Genomic DNA, 23,313 nt, shown 5'->3' on the forward strand with positions numbered 1-23,313 from the left:
CATATTATGAAATTCTTTATTAAATGGCTATTTTTTTATTTTATTTCTACAAATACTGATGCAATAAAAATAAATTCGTCACGAATATTTTATCACTGACCAAATACAACTTATCCTTAAACATGTCTGTAACAGTTTTTTGGTCGTGCTATATGATTTCCATGCTCATATTATTTGATGAAAGAAAAGATCGCGTCCCGGTATCAATGATATCAATAAAGAGAAACTAATACTTGTTGTATATGAAATATTTATTCATAAGCACCTTCTGTTAGAATTCATGTAGCAGAGACTTTGAAATAAGCAAGATTAGAAATAAGCTTGTTGAATCGTATTAAAGATTCCTACACATGCATGAAATTATAACAAAAAAATGAAAACGCAATGAAAGAGGCATGAAGCAGGCCATGTTGAACAATGAACTGTTGACATGGATTTTGAAGAAAGTAATTCAACTCCAGTCATATGATCTAGATAAAAAAAAAAGATATTAACGTAAAAATATGTTACATAATCCTTCGAATAGGGGAAATCTCAAGAGGTTATCTTTTTTCAACTGCTTTTTATGTTTCTTTCTTCGCACAAAGGGATATACCATGTAACATGATTTTTTTATGTCCAATTAATGTCTACAGTCATTTAATGAGTACTTTCTCGTTCGATATGTCTTACACCCTTACGTTAAATCATTCGCCAAATTTACCCATAAAGGTGTACTCAACAGTGCACTGAATCAAATTGACGACCTGCATTTCAAATATTTCACTTTGTCGTTTAATGGTTCTGTTTTTGGTTTTATTTAGGCTGTTGGTTTCATAGGTTTCAGTTGTATATGTTTATAAGAGCAGCTATGCTTGTAACAGTGTATGGATTGTTCTATGTAATATATCTCTTTATTTCTCTCGTCGGTGTCCTCTTGCGTTTTTCAAACACGCACACGTACAAAAAGTTGGGTTATAAGTTAGTTCGAGTGGATACAGATACTTACATAATTAAAGTAACAAATTCGTTCTGACTAAATAAACTATATAACTCTACACTTGATTTGACGAATACTTTAATAAAATTGAATTTGATTTTATATAACATAAAACATCTACGAGCTTATCATTTCAAGTGTGGTTTACATTTCACATTTAATTTATCATATAAAAGAACAAATACGACAAGATGATAAACTTACAGATTTATTGATAAATGTGGGTTTGACGGTCAGAAATAGGAGTGGTTTTGTGTGACGGCTGCGTCATTGGCATCACCATGTAAATAAATGTTTCTATGCCCGCTCTGATGTAAATATGTATGATTCTCTGAGGGGGGAAATAAAACAAAGGTATTTCTACAAAAGCATAAAAACGGTTAATACAGATGTTAAAAGGGAATCACAAAATATTCAGCCTATTTATCAGTGCTAAACCGGAAGGAGACGTCTTTCTCAGCACATATATATTGATCCCTCTTTGTGGCTCAAATCTGTAACAATCGCGATCGGAGCGCTTTTTCATTAAACCGATATTTTACTTACACTCACAGTTCTGTGCTCATGCTCAATGTCTGGTTCCGGTGATAAATAATTAAATTCACATTTGTTGAACATTTGCAAGAATTTTGGAGAGACTGGGTGTCGAATACCATTTTATGTGTTTAAAATTGACCTGTTGTCACATTCGTTATGCAGGTTACAAGAAAGAGTTGGTTTCAACAAATAATCCATTATATGTATTCATGACTTATTTATAAATTGTTCTGGAAATTCATCTTGAAGATAATCGAAAAGCATGAAGTTCTAACCACGCTAGTAGTAGCTTGCTGCACTCTTAAGCATGTGACTTCATTATTATGTATTGAAACCGACCAAGCTCTACAAATAAGTATCAACATCTTTGGCCATAACTCATGAGGCTGAGACATTGTCATTTTCCTACGGCCATAGAGACCGTATTAATCCCAAGGACCTTGAGGGGCACTAGATATCATATAGCCTAGATGAAAGGATTGTCCATATTAATAAAACTTGATGATTGAACATTAAAGAAGATATAGAACTACTTTCAAATGTAAGTCTGAAATTATATATATACCACATTTATATTAGAAATCTTATTGATGACAGCGATTATTGCCGTTTTCGAACAACTTGATGATCTTTAGACAATGTTAATGTTCACTAAAGCAGTTGCAAGAGTAATGCATTTTTCACTATTTGGATTTTGTAGTTTTTCCTCCACCGCCGCGGCGAAACAGGGCTTTTTCCAAGGCCATCATTGGTGCTTCAAAAGCAAGAGAGAGTACGAACGCAACAAGGTAAGACATCACCAGGTAGCCGAGAAACAGGTAAATCTGCAAGAAAAAGAAATATACGCATGTTATCATGGTAGAAATAGCTATGACCGGTACTGATATGTTACGTGTTTACAAATAGGAAGTGTGGCACACTGGTACATTGTTACACTTTTTTAGATGATTTGGTATTGCTTTTTTCTCGGCTCTATCAAAGTTACAAATGTATGTTTTTAAGTTAAAATTCAACGTTTATATTTTAATATTTTTATGTTTAATACAAAACGGGTTTTAATTTGATTGTAAAAGAAAACACACGACAAATACCAGAAGTAAGAGAGAAATTGACAATTGTGGGAATATGTTTGAGGAAATAACGTGTTTACATAATAGCGTTAAAACGCATTTTTATAAGTTTTTATTTAACATGTGCTTTTTGATAGACCAGATTTTTTCAGAAATTAAGTACAACGCAATGTTTTGATTCATACGCTGGAGAATAGAACGCAGGCAATACTCGTATCTGACAGAAACGACGTGATAATTAAAGAAATACGAAAAGACAAGGATTTAAGGAAAGTACACGCGTATGCATGTTTCTATTATATGGCTATTCATGCAACCAAAAATCCAAAATGCCGTGTTACGGAAACGTTTTGACGTCATTTGTTTCATTGTATCTGCCTTGACAAACTTTTATATGCATGAGGTATAAATGATACACGATACAGTTATGTTGGATATCCTCATCTATATCCTTGAATTTTCATGATATTGAGTTGCAATTTATGCCGATTTCAACTCCTGTATACCTTAAATCATTTTGTGTCAGCAACAACAGCTTTCTTGCCATACATTGACGTTCGATAATGTTCGAAACATGAAGGAAAGAAAGTGCAATAACCAGGTCAGGGTTAAACATTAGGCCACAAAAACTCTAAACGTACGATCTAGTCATCTAACAACTGACCTATGGTTGCTGTTTTCCCAATCATTGTTCTTCTATACAATACAACTTTTATTTTCATAACAAGAATATTGCAGTTATCAATCTGTACTTACGAAAGTTTTGTCGGTCGCATAGATATGTTGTCTCGCCGAAAAGATATTCATGTACATCAATATAATATGGACCAGGTAGGCACAGTACGTTAGTCTTCCCAATGGTATGAACGCTTTCCATGACAATATTGTGTTCACAAAACCTGTCAAAAATGTAAGCAATGTGTATATGTTTAAACATACTGTATCGCTATAAGCAATAACACCTCGAGGTCTTTGTCATCAGATAACAATAGTATACTGAAGAAGGTACATGCAGATGCAAGCAAAGTGCATTTATTTGCGATATCGAATGGTTTGATTTGGTTATATTTTGTTAAACGTCATATTTACTGCTACTCTCATTTAAGGTTTTGCCTCGATCTGTGTAAAGATTGTGTGTAGGTGTGATAGAGGCAGGGTAGGCAAGTATATTTGTCTCCGTGTGATCGCGTGGTTTTGATGCAGACTTTAGAGTGCTACCTCACTAAAACGAATACATATTTTCCTTTGTCACATTTTCACATAATTGTTATATTTACTATTTATATACAATATGAATTCAGATAACTCTTACATTCTGACAAAATGGCATAAATATGTGTATATGACAGTTCCTTAGAAAAACGAACGGTAATTACGATTGATGTTTTATAATTCATGTTTTTTGGCCAAACAAACGCAAGGCGACAAAATTTGTACAATGGAAATATTTACACGGAGACACCAAATGAGGTAAATACCAAGTGTGTCGGAAGGATAAGCGTCAAAGTTTACAGCGATCAGTTATATAAGTAGAAAATATTATTATGTACCTCCATTTCCAGTGGCACATGCAAATATCACCCAGCTTACGCATGCGCCCCACAGGGATCGTGATGTTGCGTTGTATAGGGCGGCTAATCCGACGTCAACCGGGTTACCATTTGCTGACTCATAGATGCCGTAAAGAACCATGCATGCGACAATAGCAGCAACCAACCATATGAAGAGATTGACATACTGAAAATAAAACATTTAAAAACAAATAAAAAATATTTCATTTTCGGTGTTGTAATGAAAACAATTCACTTAAATACTGTGTTGTGTCAAGTACAGTTTCGTAGTTTTTAATATTGTAAGTAATTTAACAAATATAATTGTCTTTTCCTTATATTTACCTTTTTAACTCTAATTCTTTCAGATGAAATATCAATCAATAGGCGATAACAAATTACACGTGTCAATTCACCTAAAAGCACTGCTAGACAGAACAAAATATCTGTCATCAAATAGCCCTGAACGAGCAGTTATTAAACGGAAAGTCCGAATGAAAGGCTCAGTGTCAAACAAAGTCAAACTCAAACACGGAATTTCATTTGCCCCATATCAATGCCATTAATTGTAATTAAAACTATATTTTGACGTCATGACTATAACTTTGATAATTTTTTCTTTAAAGAAAAATCGTACCTTGTGGGACTTTAATGCAAATATGATAAAAACTGATACACAAAATATAATCAACAATAGTGTTCAGGGCGAATAATGCAGTGGGTCAGGACTGGCATTAGAACCTTGAACTTCAATTGTTGTACTATCGCTCTAACCGACTGAGTTATTAAGTCAACGGACGTGTCCTGGCCCAACTGTACAACAGTTATATCCAAAATGAAATCAAGGAGAGCTTATCATGAATACGAACCACCACAGTGTAGGTGGACAGAGTTCTTTCAAAACACATATCCCTGTTATTTATTTTTTAACTTAATAGACAACATGTATATCCAGACATAATACATATTTGTTTACAGAGAAATTTCGTAGTATTGTTACTTTTTTCAACCGTAGTGCATTTGTTTTTCATTACAGCGACTGAAAATAATATACACAGCAATCAAATGGAAAAGTCGAAAAAAAACAACTGGGCAAATATGGATTTTATCGGCAGTGGGCAAACGTTGTACTGGAGGGGAGGGGGCGGGGGAGATTCTTTGTATACAGTATGCATAGAGACCAAATCATATCTTCAAACAAACCTTATTGATTTTTATTTTTAGCCCCTTTTCGTAGAGTACGTATCCAGCGAGCATCCCGACGATGTAGGGCCCCATTCGGCAATAGGGTTTGATGTAATATAGCATCATATAATCGGTAGTGTCAGTTCTGCATAAAGACGTTTGGTGAGTAAAGGTTAATTAAGACAAAATGATGAATGAACTACAATCGTATAATGCTTTACACAAATATATATCATTATTTTTTGTTTTTTATCATAATTGTTTCTGATTCTTTCCTGTTATAACATATATAGGTGAGACAATATGGTATGGATTGTAAAACATTATTGAAAGTCATTAACGTTTTCCTTATACTTCTAAATTAAGAATTATTCTGTAAAAGTAGAAATGTTCGCGGTGTTGAAATGTATGCGGCTTTCGCGTTGAGAAAAATAGGGCGAGGATATCAACATGCATATATATTTCTCAGAGCTATTGCCAGCGCGAACATTTCCACACCACGATCAATTTAAAGAGTCACAGCGCGAAAATGTCCACACCGCGGTCAATTTAAAGAGTCACCGCGCGAAAATGTCCACACTGCGATCAATTTAAAGAGTCGAAGCGCGAAAATGTCCACACTTTGATCAATTTAAAGGACACTTACGCCAAAATGTCCACACCGCGATCAATTTAAAGGATACTAACGCGAAAATGTTCACTTTTACAGTACGTTGCTTAACTTTTAAGAAGAGAACGATATTTTTTGGTTTGATATCTTATAATAGAAACTTTACTAATTATTTGTGAGATCAGCGTTCAATCTAAAGTTCATAAAAAAGGAATATCTTTCTGATCATATTTCTTTTATACGACTATGGTCTCCGAGGAAAAAAATGTCAATGTACTAAATGATAAATTTCAAAATTTCACATCACATAAATATTTGTTTTCCAATTAGAAACGTAAATTTCACCTTAAAATAGAAAGAATGAAAGAAAGAAAAAGAAAACCTGTTTTGTTACTTCATATATCATTGACTCCGGCGACATTTGTATTTACGAGATTGACAGTACTTACGTGGAGATAAACGTGATCGGGAGGTTATTTGTAGCAGAGATAATCACAGTTGTAACTGTCACTCCCAGCAAGAAAACAGCGCACACAAGCACACCTATTTTCTTAAAGCTATATAATTGAAATATAGAGATTTAGCAATATATGGATATGATTGTCATCTAAACGCTCTTCATTGCTTATGCATTCATAAAATACGAATAAGATATTTTTTCCCGATAATATTTTTTAATTCCAAACGTACATGTTGACGTTAATGGCATGCTAATAATAAGTATATTACATTTAAATCATGATCATATTTAGATATTTAAGAAAGTTTTGTATATTACTTTATATGTACTTGCAGAACTATTCACAGAAAAATATCTGAAACTAACAAAAAAAATTATTTATATTTTACAACTTTGTTGAAGTTTATGTGTTGAAAAAAATATGTATTTTAGCGGTACCCAAATGGATGACTGATGTTATATGCGATTTGTTTGAGATTTGTTTTCAATATACTTAAATGCCATAGCTAATAAGGTATTTGTACAGTAATAACGTTGTCTGTTCAATTTGATAATGTATATAATCCTTTCTATCTATGTTACATCTGTTCTTATGTTAACTGATACCTACAAGTATAACGGCACCAACATGAGTGGACTCAGTATGTAGAATTGCATATCATTGGCAAGGTACCATGCCACCCCAAAGCACTGAAACAATAGCATTAAGTCATTTTTGATTTGTTTACTCATTTAATTTTTTGATTAAAAGTTAATCTGAAGATATAAGAATGGTAATTAAAATGATAAACTTCTATCAACATTGTCTTTATTTCTTATTCAATGTTAGCAATTTCGTCTCAATGGTCGCCATTGCAAATGGGACCCCTATGTTTATCAGTAGGTGCGCGTTTTATTTTTCTGTTATCAATAATTTCATACTTAGCGTAAATGATAACATAAATTTGTTTCAAATCTATGTTTGAATTAAGATTTCTTGGATATATATAAAATGAAGAAAACAACCTTATACATTATGTAGCTTATATTTTCGAATAATTTATAACTTACCATTTTGTCTGCATGCACAAAATTGTTAATATACAAAAGGTTTGTCCACCATGTCGTTGCACATGACTCGATTTCCAATCCATCCTTTGGCCATTCGGGACCGTCACCAAGATAGCGGAACAAAGTCGCACTAATCATCAACACCAGCATGTAGGGAGGCGTGAGTCTACAAACAACGGCATATATGGAAGAGTTAGTCTATGAACATCAGCATATAGGGAGGAATTAGTCTACAAACAACAGCATATAGTGAGCAGTTAGTCGACAAACAACGTCATATAGGGAGGAGTTAGTCTACAAACAACAGCATATAGGGAGGAGTTAGTCTACAAACAACGGCATACATGGAGCAGTTAGTCTATGAACATCAGCATATATGGAGGAGTAAGTCTACAAACAACAGCATATAGTGAGAAGTTAGTCTACAAACAACGGCATATAGGGAGGAGTTAGTCTATGAACATCAGCATATAGGGAGGAGTTAGTCTATGAACAACAGCATATAGGGAGGAGTTAGTCTACAAACAACAGCATATGGGGAGGAGTAAGTCTACAAACAACGGCATACATGGAGGAGTTAGTCTACAAACAACGGCATATATGGAGGAGTTAGTCTATGAACATCATCATATCGGGTGGAGTTAGTTTACAAACAACGGCATATAGTGATAAGTTAGTCTACAAATAACGGCATACATGGAGGAGTCAGTCTACAAACAACAGCATATAGGGAGGAGTTAGTCTACAAACAACGGCATACATGGAGCAGTTAGTCTATGAACATCAGCATATATGGAGGAGTAAGTCTACAAACAACAGCATATAGTGAGAAGTTAGTCTACAAACAACGGCATATAGGGAGGAGTTAGTCTATGAACATCAGCATATAGGGAGGAGTTAGTCTATGAACAACAGCATATAGGGAGGAGTAAGTCTACAAACAACGGCATACATGGAGGAGTTAGTCTACAAACAACAGCATATATGGAGGAGTAAGTCTACAAACAACGGCATATAGGGAGGAGTCAGTCTACAAACAACGGCATTTATGGAGGAGTAAGTCTACAAACAACAGCATATAGTGATAAGTTAGTCTACAAACAACGGCATATAGTGAGAAGTTAGTCTACAAACAACGGCATAAAGGGAAAAAATTGTCTACAAACAACAGCATATAGGGAGGAGTTAGTCTACAAACAACGGCATACAGTGAGGAGTTAGTCTATGAACATCATCATATCGGATGGAGTTAGTCTACAAACAACGGCATATAGGGAGGAGTCAGTCTACAAACAACGGCATATAGGGAGGAATTAGTCTACAAACAACAGCATATAGGGAGAAGTTAGTCTACAAACAACGGCATACAGTGCGCAGTTAGTCTATGAACATCATCATATCGGGTGGAGTTAGTCTACAAACAACGGCATATAGGGAGGAGTCAGTCTACAAACAACGGCATATAGGGAGGTTTGATATTTTTTCAAAATATGAGACCACAGGGTAGATTGCCTCATATACTATTTTTGCACCATGCCAGCCTATATATAACAGCATATATGGAAAGATTTAGTCTTTGAACATCAGCCCATACGGAGGAATGAGTCTAGATCTATGAACAAAAAACTTATACTGAGGAGTAAGCCTATGAACATCAGCATACAAAAGGGGGAGGTCTATTAACATCAGCAAATAGGGAGGTGTTTGTCTACAAATATCAGCATATAAGGAGGAGTTAATCAATGCTCATATGCATATAGGGATGAGATGGTATGTTAATATAAACATATAGGGAGCAGTTAGTATACAGTTGGTATATTACATCTTAAATGTAGATTGCTTAATATACCAATTTGTGTCATGACTCTCTTCATGTTCATGTTTCATTTTTTCATAGTTCTAGTATTTATTTTACACAAGGTGGTTGACTGTTTTTTCGGAATAATTTAGGTACTAATCATGACATAGAGGATATTAAATGGTGTCTTCAGTAATAACAAATATATTTCACGAGTGTGGCTAATATTTTGATATTTTTCATGAGTAGTGCGCAGCACGAGTGAAAAAATATCAAAACATTAGCCACACGAGTGAAATATATTTGTTATTACTGAAGAAACCATTGAATTTTCTATTTAGATTTTAAAGCATAAAACATGAAAAATGTAATGTATTAAAAAAGGGCGGGAATCAGAAGCGTAAATATTAGCGCCTATTATAATGACGTCACGCTTGACAACAAGGCTGCGCGCCATTTTGAATGGGATTCTCAACGCAATTTCGACGTTTTCTGCTATTTTCTGGAATGATTGCTTATAAAGATGTCCATACTGGTATATATATGTAAATACTTAAACGTTTGTGTACCAAACATTTACCATAACAACCACTTATTTTACCGTCGCTTCATTTGAATCTGAACAAAATATCGTTGCCTTTGAATGCAGCAAATAGAAGATACCGTTATGATTGGTCAATACTTGAAAATGATATTTTCACACTGTGAAAATATCACTTCTGATATTTATCACAGTTTGAAATATATCAGTTTTATCAAGTTGATAGAATCCGATATTTCCGGTAAATATTACTATCGCTAATATGGTTTAAGGTGGCATACCTCCAAAATCGATGAAAGTAGAACATAAACCAGTTAATTCGTCCCTTTGCCTTCTTCATCTCCTTAAGAAATACATACGCCACAAGCAATCCGCTATAAAAAAACCACAACCAAAAACGTCATTAAATGCAGTTTATAAGCTTGTTAATCAACGATACTCCAGTAGTTATGCTCACTCACGCTCTCTGCCCTCCTGGAGTATGTCATGACAAAATAGAAGGCACCCAGCTAGGTTTATGATTTGTTTCAGGTGAAAAATAGCCTTGCAAAGCGCTCGATTGATACCTGACATTAGAAGAGAACAGAAGAGCGACACATAACTTCAATACCGGTACAATTTACCGTTACGCTCCCGCGGGGGATGCTTTTTATGTACAGCAAGGTATCGAACTAGTCTTCTTTTATCATCCACAATGTGGCGCACACTAATCCCCCGGTTTTTGTTATTACGTATTTTAGGGGTGCAGAAAGTGTAAGTGAGCGTACTTCTTGAGTATAGAGGTTGCAAAATGTGGTACCAATATTTAATTCTATAGACTTAATGATTGAACATGTGTAAGTAAAATCAAAGATTATTTAATGTATGTAACGATATAAAATGTATACCAAAACCTATCAGAAGGTAGAAACACAATCGTTCATCATATATTGCAGTAAACATGTACGACAACACCGCTTTAGATGCTGTACTCTTTTGTAGGTTATATAATATATCTGAAAAAAAGTCTTTCATGCAGGTTTTGCTAAAATGAATTAAAATCAATATATGCTTAACATAAGAGCCTACTCTCGTTGCCAGATCCCTCATATTACATTATGTAAAATTATATATTATGTACAGCATATTTGTTAATAAAATATTGTTAAAAGATATTTTTTTATAAAATAGATATTGGCGAAAGATTCAACATCTTTAACATCTTTCTTTCTAGTGAATAAATGCGAAGATGAATCTCTCGCGAAAAAAGAGTAAATTGCAGTAATGTTTATTTCGTTATGCATTTAATACGATATACAAAAAGTCACCTGATTTACCAACAATGCGTGTAATTTAACCCCCTTGCTACAGATAACACAATTCATATGTACCTACCTCATTGTGAAGAATGTGTCGACAGACAGGACTCCATTTATTATCACCATAAATGTCCAACGAGAGGGAATATCGGAGAAGAACGGAATTATATTTACTGTAAAAAGTATGAATAATGATAATGTTAAATCGTATTTTTTTTTCGTATTTCAGTGAATCTTTGAAATTTTCAATAATAAGTCCAACTCTTTGAAATGTAATTTTCGATCGTTCATCAGCTAAGTTGTAGTATGCTTAATATCATCATATATATATATATATATGTGACTTACGGACGTATTCGAACGAAAATGAATAGGTGTGCCCCAAGATAACCCAGGTCATGCTCAGAAACCGGATACCGTTGACGGCGCCAAGGGCTCCTCCTTGATCTGTATTGAGCAGCTTCTTCCCATTTGTCCACACGGAGAATGACAGAAATAGTTTAACCAGAAGTCCTAAGCATAAAACAGAACAACATTGAAAATATAATTTGTGAAAATTCTTTTCATAAAATGAATAGAAGGTGAATTCGAGTAAGGCATAACCAATAGCATTTCTACAGTTAAGTTATTCGAGCCAAAAACGTTCATATTGTCATATTTTTGTAGATGTTAGGGTATGTATCCAAACGACCAATTATTTTTTTATATTTCAATTATTTTGTTTGAAATGTGTAATTCAAATTTGACCAATAATCATTATGGTTATTATACAAACTAAACTACGATGTAAACTGTTTTTTAGTATTGATAGCATATGCATTTATTGACAAGAACTGTCTTAGTAGATAATTTGCCAAGTTCAAACATGTTGATTTCAGTTTGAAAGCATCACAAAACATCACACGATTACCAATTAATTGGTGCTATGAACATGCTGATATCATCTTTATTGGACTTATAATGTACTATATTTACATTTGCATGGCATTGTCAATATATAGCCTCTTTGAAAGCTGTGTCGTTGATGGGACTTTAATTACCATGCATCACGAGACACAATTCTTAGCGTATTAATACAACACTGACCGGAACTACAATATCCAATATAAATAAACATGACGGCTGCTGAAATATCGCTGGGCATTGTGAGATTTGACAATGTTATTGTAAATTTATGCGCATCCGAGGTTCCTCAGTTTCAGACGACATGTCAAATAACGACGCTGTTATAGAATCTACCGACTGTTGTCAGGTTTCCATACAATCAACAAATAAATTCTCGCCTGGATTCTTCACAAAATGAGTAAAGAGAATTAACTTCCAAAAATAATTCCCTCGTGGAGGGCAAGGTCGGATTTACGGTGTTCACTGTATTTGTCCATGAAATCGAAACAATTTCAAATCTAACTTTCAGCTCTGAGTTCTATTGATAAACTTAAATCACCCTATAGACATATCATACGCAATTGTATTGATACTAAATTGTGGAATAAAATTGAAGTGTTTGTTAAAATTTCAAACTTTACTTTACAAATACTTTGTTTGCCAATCAGCAAACGACAATACGCTGTTCAAACTATCGAACGAAATTGTGTGGACTGTGGATAAGGCGGGCATTTTTGATTTTGAATATAAATTATAAGTTAAAAAAGAACACAAGAGGCAGAGAAAACGTTAATATAAGTATTGAACTGTTTTTGTGTGGTGTTTATAGCGCGCATTATGATTTGTTTGCTTGCAAAGCTGTGTCATTCAAATAGATCATAAATACCATACAAAAACAGTTCAATGCTTAATTACTGACCATCGTATGGCATTGCCACTATAGAACCCTACCAAACTCAGTTGACATTCATATAGGCTATGAATGCCATGGAACGATCGTTGACTTCATCATTATTATGACGTCATTATTGTCATGTTGGATACCACTGACCCTCCTTGAGTGATTACTGTTCTATTCGTTGCAAAAGCTTAGACGGATTATAATTTTAACTGATTTTTTATGAGATTAACAGAATCCAAAATGGTAAATATTGGTATTTAACTCCTTACAGTTGACATTCATAGGCAATATGAATTCCAACTGGTCAAAGGCAAAGACAACAAAAAGCGCAAGCGAGCTTTATTGAATTTGCTTTTCTCCAGTTGTCATTCTTATTGCCTATGATTGCCAATTGGAAGCAGTTCAGTGCTTGAATGAGGCAAAGATATAAAGAAAGATAAAAGTCAAAAAACTCACCATCGCTGCATTCTCTTTGTTTTTGTTTTGGCGGGATTTCTGATTCTTCAGTAGGGGCAGTCGGGTAGATCTTCGGGATATCGTGCTCTGCTGCAGGAACCTTAACATCTTCGGAGTTGATTTTATAAATGATAGACGGAAATTCAACCGATACACCCTTCTCAAACGTGGCAGGTATTGGCGCGTGCACCTCGTGGATTGTCTTGGGTTTCTTTTCGTCTTTGTCTGATGTGTCTAATGTTGTTGTTTTCGTTGTGCATGGTCCCCGGAGTAAATCAAAAGCTGTCGATGTTATCATTAGAGCCACGAATAGACCACATATACTCCTACAAATTAAAACGGCTGATTACAACAAAAGTCACTTATACTGAGGTTATATTGATGTTGTTGTTTACATTATTATTGTTGTTAGGGCAAAAAGCTATGAAAATATATATTCGTGTTTCGCTTTAGGAATGAAAGCAAGTTGTACAAATGAGATGAATCGTACGGACGCGGTAAACTATTAAACAAAAGAAATAAAAAAAGTCGAACGAACGAGGTAAACGGTTGTAGAAAAGAAATAAAAGAAGTCGAACGAACGAGGAAAGGTGTTGTACAAATGAAACAAAATGTCGTACGAACGAGTTAATAGAACGTACAAATGAGATCAAAAGTTGTAAGAATGAGTTAAAACATCATAAAAACGATATAAACAAAATCGTAAGAACCAGATAAAAAGACCGTTCAAACGATATAACAAGTCGTATAAAGGAGTTTAAAGTCGTGCAAAGAAAATTAAATCATTTTTTGATGTTCATTTCCTAAAGTTTAGCCAAATAATCTTATGGTTGATCTGTTGTGTATGATGTAATGTAATAACAAGAACATGTTTCTGATTAAAACCAGCTGATTCCTCGGTAAAAACCGTGTAAACGATACAATGACGTACCGATAAGTCAGGTGATGACCATACCGCGTCTAAACCGTGTAAATACATGTAGATACAATGACGAACCGATAAGTCAGGTGATGACCGTACCGCGTCTAAACCGTGTAAATACATGTAGAAACAATGACGTAACGATGAATCAAGTTATAACCATACCGCGTCTTAACCGTGTAAATACATGTAGATACAATGACGTAACGACGAATCATGTGATGACCATACCGCGTCTTAACCGTGTAAAAAGACACAATGACGTAACGACGAAACATGTGATGACCATACCGCGTCTTAACCGTGTAAAAAGACACAATGACGTAACGACGAAACATGTGATGACCATACCGCGTCTAAACCGTGTTAAAAGACACAATGACGTAACGACGAAGCATGTGATGACCATACCGCGTCTTAACCGTGTTAAAAATACAATTACGTAACGATTAATCATGTGATGACCATACGGCGTTTAAACCATGTAAAGACGTAACGAAGGGTCATGCGATGACCATATCGCGTTTAAACCTTTTTCAAAACACAAACACTATTAGTTGAAATACAATGAGAAGGATATACAGGCGTTGCAATACAGGGAACATTGCATTGTAGGAGGTAAGGGGAATGGAGAGGTGACATTATCGGGGAGGGGATATTATCAGAACTTTTTTTTAAAGACTGTTATTTGAATCAAACTTTAAAATGAGAAACAAGTAAATCATGTTGTAATGCAAGGGACGGGGGTTGTTTTACATGGGAAGGGCCGTTCATTACATCAGTCTGATAAACACTCTTTAGAACTTTGGATTATGATAACAATTAGGAGGGTTATACGGTGGTACATTTAGGACATGCATGATTATTATCTACATTATTTATCTCAAACGCTCGATTAAATAAATAAAATAAAATTGATATTTAAATTATGATTTCGAGCGCTCAACTAAGACTTTACATATGAATTGTTTCCTAAAAGTTTTGTTATGTAATTGCGTTAGATAAAGTCGAATAATGGAGAATTTATGTCGAGTGCTCGAGATAAGAAGTCGAGAGATCGACATAATATGTAGAGCGCTCGAGATAATAAATGAATGAAATAATATTATCTAAACGTGCAGACGCGGAATTAGCATAAAATGGAGAGGAGAAGAAGACGACTGTTTATACAATAAATAAGAGTTGCTCAGTGATCACTACCGCTCTTAATGAACCAGCTACTTAACATCAGAGGAACTTACAATGCTACAATAGCTTTCATGTCAAACTTTGTTTCTGTAGGACGACGGCAGACAGCTTTGGAGGCATATGTCGACGAGCCTTCCGCTGGTATTGTCGACAACACTTTTGAGGAATAGACATAAAGAAAACTATAAGTTATGCATCATCTGAAATAATGTGAAAAAAATCAATCTATAAAATATTACATAGAATAATGTACATATAATTTTGCGATTTTGAAACAACATGGTGTCTTATCATAGTTAAAGATATGAGAGGGAATTACTGTACAACATTTCATTTTTGCTTGTGAATTCGTATTTTTGCGTTATGTCGTTTGTTTGCCAATAAATTACATAGGAAAATATTTTGGCTCTGAAGCTGTCTTAATTCGCGCGCACTCCCGAAACTTACATAGAAAACCATACCGTGTATCAACATATTAACTCTAATATCTATATCATCTAATTCATCAGGTGTAAATGTGTTTGTACGCAACAACTATTTTTGTTGTTATTCCTATAAGCTGTACTGTTTTGGAAAAAAACTTAATTGAATTGAACGTTGAGTAAGAAAATCCGGTTAATTAAGGGGGATAACTTTCAATATTTGTTAGTGTCATTTGATGAAACCTAAGGACGATAACTACTTCTGACTCTGAGCGTCCCAATTCTCGTTTCACCAAATAGCTCGCTCTCGAGACTTGCCGTGCGAGAGTCTTGTCTGATTTTCATTCTAGCTTTGCGATTTCAAATTGAGGCTTAACAAAAAAAATCAGTTTCGCTTTTCTATTGGCTGATAAAGATACAGCTACACAATCTGGTTGCAAATAAGTTTAAAAAGGAAATTAAAAAGTATCAACTGAAAGAGATACAGTTAGCTAAACTGAAAGATATCACTGAGTACAGCAAGACGTCCAAACTGAATTACAGACAATGATAAAGAAAGACCGTAAAGACCGCTCTTAACAATGTTAAGACAGATGGTTTTAATATGCGCTCTAGCCGAATATAGTTGGATTGATTTCATTCCTTAAATATCGTATCAACACATATAAGCCGAAATCTCTCGTCATTTATTCATTTAAAATTTTAAAATCGACAGACTGACAGCAATGTACATATTTGAGTCGTGCTATTTAAATATGACGAAACCGACAGTGACCTTATTGACATTTCATTTCCATAAAAATGTTAAAGTGGTATTGGACGTGATTAAACTCTGAATGACATGAATTGGTTTTATTTAACTACAGTTGAAATCACATACACACATCAAAATTAGACGAGGGAGAAACAAGTACATGCTCGTTTTAATTTGATACGAAATTGCAGCTATTATTCAATATTTTAATACTTTTTATTTTGTTGGCATATTTAATTTTGCGACCTCTCTTTCACTTGTTTTATCAATTAATGCTGAAAAATATATATATAAATACAAAAAGGTAAATTTCCATACAATTTCGGATCTGAAATAGAACGTTTGATAGCCAGAGATTTTCCTCACGAACTTTTAAGGTTTAAGTGGTGACCTAACACGCTCAAAGTTTATTTAATGTATACACATTAAAGATTAGACGATCGTGTCTCCACAATATCATAGATACAGCAAATATTATTTAAATTATACAGGGTCAATATATGTGTACAGATAATAGGTGCTTGGTACGAACTATATTATATAGTTTGACATACAGCAAATTTAAAACCACCATAATGGTAAAAATCACTGTTAAAGATAACATAGAACGTAATAAATATCGAAAGTATTAACAAAACTTACACTTTCACAAATTTACACCAATTAAAAGTGACCGCCATTATATCTAATCATATTTTAAACAATAAAAACACTATGTTGTCTTTTCAATAACATTTCAATAAAATAATTTAATTTTTAATAGGTTTGTTTGTAGAACCTTTTAATTTCAATAATCCAAATGCTATAATTAAGACAATAGACATATTAATAAATATTCTCCATAACAGGTTGAATATAATCAAATTTAACATGTGAAACAATTTGTACAAAAAAAACAATACTATGATTTTGTATCCAAGCTGCATTAACCTTATTAAACGCAGAAATGCTGATTCATTGAAACTGAATTAAACATTGAATAAACATATATTTTGGATAATGCAATAACACCGGATACCGGGAAACGTTCGCCCAGTCGTGTATTCGCAATTTTACCAGTAAAGGCCTTGTTCACCCACCGTTTATTTCGCCCTTCACATGTACTTTCTATAAAGGGTATCTTGTGTACTTATATATGCTTTCATGATAAATCGCTTTCATTACGGAGGGCGGAAAAGGCGAAAGTTAAAATGCGGCGACATTTCCCAGTTAACAGTATTTTAACAATACGAGTAATAATCTAATCTGATAAGGGCCATATAAGTCTCTGATATTTTAAAATGAATTATTTTTTATAAATAGTCATTAGAAATAGGAAATAAATTGGCAAGCGCGTGTTTGGAGAGTAATACAGTGAGCCAAACAAAGTAAATATTTACTGTCAAAAGTTCAAAAGAAATAAATTCCATGTCAAAAGTTCCTTAAATCATATGTAGATAGGCAGGAAAAAACTCGATAGGAGCTCGTTAAAGCTAATACAGCATTGTACATTTACATGTTTTGGATATATAAAATACAAAAGTATTATTTCTACTTAAATTTCAAATAAAATGTAAAAGAACAATTTTCTAATTCTCAAAGGTCATGGACAACATTGCGGATTGACACAGGTTTCAAATATCCCATACCACTTTTTTAATAGATATTGTTTTCAATTTCGGAAACCAAATAACTTCATTGTCAATCCGAATAAGCCAGCAGTGCATGAAAGAAACAAAGAATACTTACGGCCATTGATTAGAAATAACATATCTGCTTCGTTACACGTGCTAGGAACACACAGACCCTGTTTGAGAGCTGCAGGATAACCCTATAAATAATAAAAAGATGGGTTTCGATTTTGAATTTTGAAATTTTGAAAGTGACTGGAAAATCGATATGGTATGATGGTGGCTGGATTATCAACTGAGAATGAAGATGGCAGGATTATTTAAGAAAAATGAAATTGACTGGATCATCCGTAGAGAATGAAGTTGACTGGATTATCTACTGAGAATGAAGATGGTTGGATTATTTAGGAAACATGAAGTCGACTGGATCATTATCTACTGAGAATGAAGATGGTTGGATTATTTAAGAAAATTGAAGTTGACTGGATCATCCGTAGAGAATGAATTTGACTGGATTATCTACTGAGAATGAAGATGGTTGGATTATTTGAGAAAAATGAAATTGACTGGATCATCCGTAGAGAATTAAGTTGACTGGATTATCTACTGAGAATGAAGATGGCTGGATTATCGAATGAAAATAAAGTTGATTGGATTATCTACTGAGAATATATGGTTAGATTATTTAAGAAAAATTAAATTGACTTGATCATCCGTAGAGAATGAAGTTGACTGGATTATCTACTGAGAATGAAGATGTTTGGATTATCTAATGAAAATAAAGTTGATTTGATTATCTACTTGGAATGAAGGTGACTGGGTGCTATATTGGGAACGAATGTGACTTGATTATTTACTGCGAATGACAGTGACTGGATTATCTACAGGGAATGAAGGTGACTGGATTATCTTCTGAGAATGAAGGTAGCTGGATTATCTACTGGGAATGAAGGTAACTGGATTATCTACTGGGAAAAAATGTCACTGGATTATCTACAGGGAATAAAAATGACTTGATTACTTTTGAAAATAAATGTGACTGGATTATCTACTGAGAATGAGAGTCACTGGATAATCTTCTGAGAATGAAGATAACTTGATTAAGCAATGGGAATGAAGGTGACTGGATTATCTTCTCTAAATGAATGTTTATCGAATGAGGGTAGGTGACTTGATCATCTATAGAGAATGAAGTTGACATGTTTAGCTGTAGCGATTGACGGTAACTGGAGTATCAACAAAAACTAAGGTGGCTGGATTACATGCTGAAAATGAAGATGACTGGATTATCTATAGTAAATAAAAGTGACCTGATTACTTCTAGGGCGTTAAGGAGTGTTATGACAATCTGAAGAGAATAAAGGTAACTGGAATATCAGATCGTGTTTGTAATGTGTAAACATATATACCATTATTGAGACGCCGATTTCGATCAGACAATACTGTGTTGAAAATTCAGGTGGGACGATATTTAGACATTCGTCATAAGATCCCGGGAAATAGATGTTTCCTTCCAAGATCCCTTCCCGAAGCTTTCCCATGCTGTCCAACACTGCAATGTACAATATTATGCATCAAATAATAAGTTCATTTTATAGTACCCTATACAACTACAAAAACTTTAAAATGTCAGTTTTTAGCCAAAAACTGATCTTGTTTACTTCACCATACATGGTATTAGGTAGCTAAGCTATGATTGAGCTATACTTATTTCTAAACTTCTTATACATTTTAAGAAATTAGTAAAGCAGATTTCCATGTCATAGTCATTTTTACGGGTAAGTTTTACGGGTAAGACGTTACAACGAATGTTGTCAGTAGATAATTTTCCTAAATACCTGCATTATTGACTCTATCCAAATTTCTAAATAAAGAAAAGTCGTTTTAAAAAGAAATGTATCCTTGTTAATTTTACAACCACGAATGCATCAGCGTCAAATGTACACTGGAGTGAAATTAAGATACTTGACGTCGACATAAAAGTTGTGTTTTCTCGCATACTATTACTAATTGGTCAAATATATTTTATAGTGACATCGTGGTCTTAGCTGTTGATTGATGTGTTTTTGTTATTAACATCATTTGCTTGAATATCAGCTCTAAAACCTTGATTTTATAACGGAAATCGTAAACCAACGAGTTAGCTTACTTTTTTTAATCGAATACTGACGATATCTACCATTCAATACATTTTAAAGGTATCATTTTGATTTTTCAAAGATAGAAATATCATTACTTTACATCTCATATAAATTGTATTTATAATAACAATGAAGCAGTTTTCGGATAAATTTATACATAAAATGAAAAAAATAATAATACGACATTTAAACAAATCAATGTGTATTATGTATCATTGTAACTTACTTTGGATAGCCCACAGCTCACTCTGAGTTAACGACATCGTTGTCAGTCCCAGGTCCTGGACACATTGCGGCGAAACACCCAAAGACGCTAGCATAGCTTCTGGGTTAAAGTTTAGCACGTCTAAATTGGCTGATTCAAGGAATGTCTGAAGATCCTCTGGACCTGTACCGAGAACCTCGGTAAGCATTGCAGGGACATTTGCACCAGCGATAAGCGTCAAGTTTTTTAGAACGCTGTCAAACATTGGTCTAGTCACTTCCGTTAGGCCAGCTGCCATTCCAGTGATGATGCCGTCTACACCAGGTGACGATAATGTAGAATTGCCAACAGTGGAGAGAAACTGCAGAAACTTTAAGGCATTGTACAAAAGATCTAGACTTTCATTATCTACTCCGCGAAATGAGACGTTTCTAGATTGGGCAAAGTCAATGAGTTTGAGAGCAGTGTTGAAATCGACGTTATCCAGTATGTTCGAAGTAGCATTAAAAAGGGCAAAAGCATTTTGTACATAATCAGGGACATTCAAGCCACCAGACGAAATGGATGTGGCAAAATTCATAACCCCTTGTGTGTATATATCCTTAGGAACGTTATTGTTTGTGGCATTAGCCTGTCTAAAGTACTGACCGTTTGTTACTGAAACTGTAATAGTCAGTACTACTAAAGCGAACATCTTGAAACGTGTCATTGTCAGCTCCATGGATTCCGAAAAATCCAAGTGTCTTGATTCTCAATTTAGTCTTGAGGAATAACGCAGCCCAAGGTATTCGGCCTTATATAGCTTCTGTGGACGGTGTCACCTGACGTCATCTATACATCCCGTCAGCATAAAATGAACCTCCAAATATGGTGATCTAGTCATTATACCCCTTAATACTCGCAGATTTTGTCAGCTTGATTCAATCCACGTGCAATATAAATTCTCCATTTGTCCTGTCACTGTCTAACACGTTTCGTTGGATAATGTTGATGTTTTTGATGCAGGCTAATATTGTGTTTTTTTTCTAAATTTTGTTCCTCAAGAAATGCATCTTAAGTAAAATAGATTCACAAGGACCTATAAGCTTACAATGTTGTGGAGAACACCTCAACTTGTGTGTTTTCATTATTGTCATTTAAATTTGCCATACCTGTAATAGAGATTTACACGACATGCGTAAACAGGTAAACGTATGTGCAATGACCTTGTTGTCTGCCTGGGTGCCTTTGTACGTATTTAGATTAACAAGTACTTTATTTGTATGCTTGACATCATTACGAAATATCTTTATTACGAAATACGAAGTGCTCCATAAATGCTACCTTACTGTTGCCCCTCTGTTATTGAACCAGTAATTCGATAGTTGACTGAATTGTATCTTTATATGCGTTTTGTATGTTTAGAGTTAAACGTTCACGTAAGAAATAAAGCAATATGACGAATGGTACTACTTCGAATATGTCATTCTACTGCGGATAGAAAATTCTGAATAAAAATATATTTGGATGAAAAATATTTGATCTGTAATATGTGAATTTTGATATTTATCTGTGATGTCAGAAGATGAAATATAGAAACAATATACAATGACATATCATAAAAATTAAAGAACAGCACCTTGTATATTTCAGAATGACATTGATTGATCTTTTGCATGACTCATATGAGACGTATGGAGCTAAGGTTGGTAAAACAACGCAATGGTTGACCTAAATTAGTCTGAAAAGAAATATATCATTAAAGTACCATTCACTAATAACGTTTGTGGCGACAGGTATTTTACAACCTTCATACGCTTCCCCTTTCTCTTGTTATACTTCAAAATATCATAGCTTAGGTTGCATCTTTAACGTGTCATCTCGATAAACTTGCTGTGTTAATTCGTAATAGCCTGCAATGTGAGCGTGCTGCTATCTTGAGAACCAGACCGTATCAACATCATAATATAAACGTCTGATCTTTAGCTCCATACGTCTCATATGAGTCATGTACAGAATCGATCAATGTCAAGTTGCTGTTCTGTGTTGAACAAGGCCAGTTCAAATATTTGCTTAGAAAGGTACTCCTTGAGTTTTGTATGTTGTATATTGACTGATTTTACTTTGTGAAATATGTTCGAAAGAATCGAATTCATCCAAATATAATGTTGTTAAGTAGAACGCTAGGGATACGCCCTTATTTATGACCTTATTTCAAATATCAGTTTAAAGTAGTATAGCAGAAAGTCTAAAATTGAATACGTTTTGAACATTTTGAAATATTTAAGTTTACATTAATCTTTTGTTAGTCAGAGACTGCTGGAAAAAATCATATTAGTGTACAATGTGCTATAAGCAAAACATAGACAGGGCGACAACTTATTGAAAACATGACACCGAAAACAGCGAAAATATACCAAAACAAAAAGTAAAATACTGACAATACACAAGTTTACAATGTGAAACAGAGCGATAAACGAGAAAATAATTGACTTCAGCGACAAAACACAAGGGCAAAATGTAAAAAAGCGACAAAACACAGGGATTAAATGTAAAACAGCGACAAAAAAATACCTTTATTTTCCCTACTGGGCCCCACCCCTCTGCCCCGAGGGGGGCCACACCCACCCTTTATACCAAATTGAATCCCCGGGACAAGGACAAAATGAAAAAAGCGACAATACGCAAGGAAAAAATAGAAAAAAACGACAATACACAGGGGCAAAATAGAAAAAAAACACAATACACAGGGACAAAATAGAAAAAAACGAC

At 34.2% G+C, this 23,313-nt stretch overlaps 1 protein-coding gene across 1 annotated transcript; it reads right to left on the reverse strand.

The window, feature by feature from the left end:
• Window positions 1-239: 239 nt before the first annotated feature.
• On the reverse strand, window positions 240-21,394 carry LOC110442624 (O-acyltransferase like protein-like). Its single transcript, XM_021486311.1, has 15 exons — window positions 20,584-21,394; window positions 19,626-19,768; window positions 18,335-18,416; window positions 15,484-15,586; window positions 13,321-13,646; window positions 11,427-11,591; window positions 11,155-11,251; window positions 10,062-10,154; window positions 7,442-7,607; window positions 7,002-7,081; window positions 6,381-6,488; window positions 5,340-5,466; window positions 4,137-4,323; window positions 3,343-3,485; window positions 240-2,340 (listed from the first exon to the last, which is right to left on the reverse strand). Exons 1-15 carry the CDS (start codon window positions 21,281-21,283, stop codon window positions 2,200-2,202), a joined length of 2,661 nt encoding a protein of 886 aa, XP_021341986.1. The 5' UTR covers window positions 21,284-21,394; the 3' UTR covers window positions 240-2,199.
• Between the last annotated feature and the right edge of the window lie 1,919 nt (window positions 21,395-23,313).

The sequence above is a fragment of the Mizuhopecten yessoensis genome, unplaced genomic scaffold (assembly GCF_002113885.1).
Source record: "Mizuhopecten yessoensis strain PY_sf001 unplaced genomic scaffold, ASM211388v2 scaffold716285, whole genome shotgun sequence".
Lineage (NCBI taxonomy): Eukaryota > Metazoa > Mollusca > Bivalvia > Pectinida > Pectinidae > Mizuhopecten > Mizuhopecten yessoensis.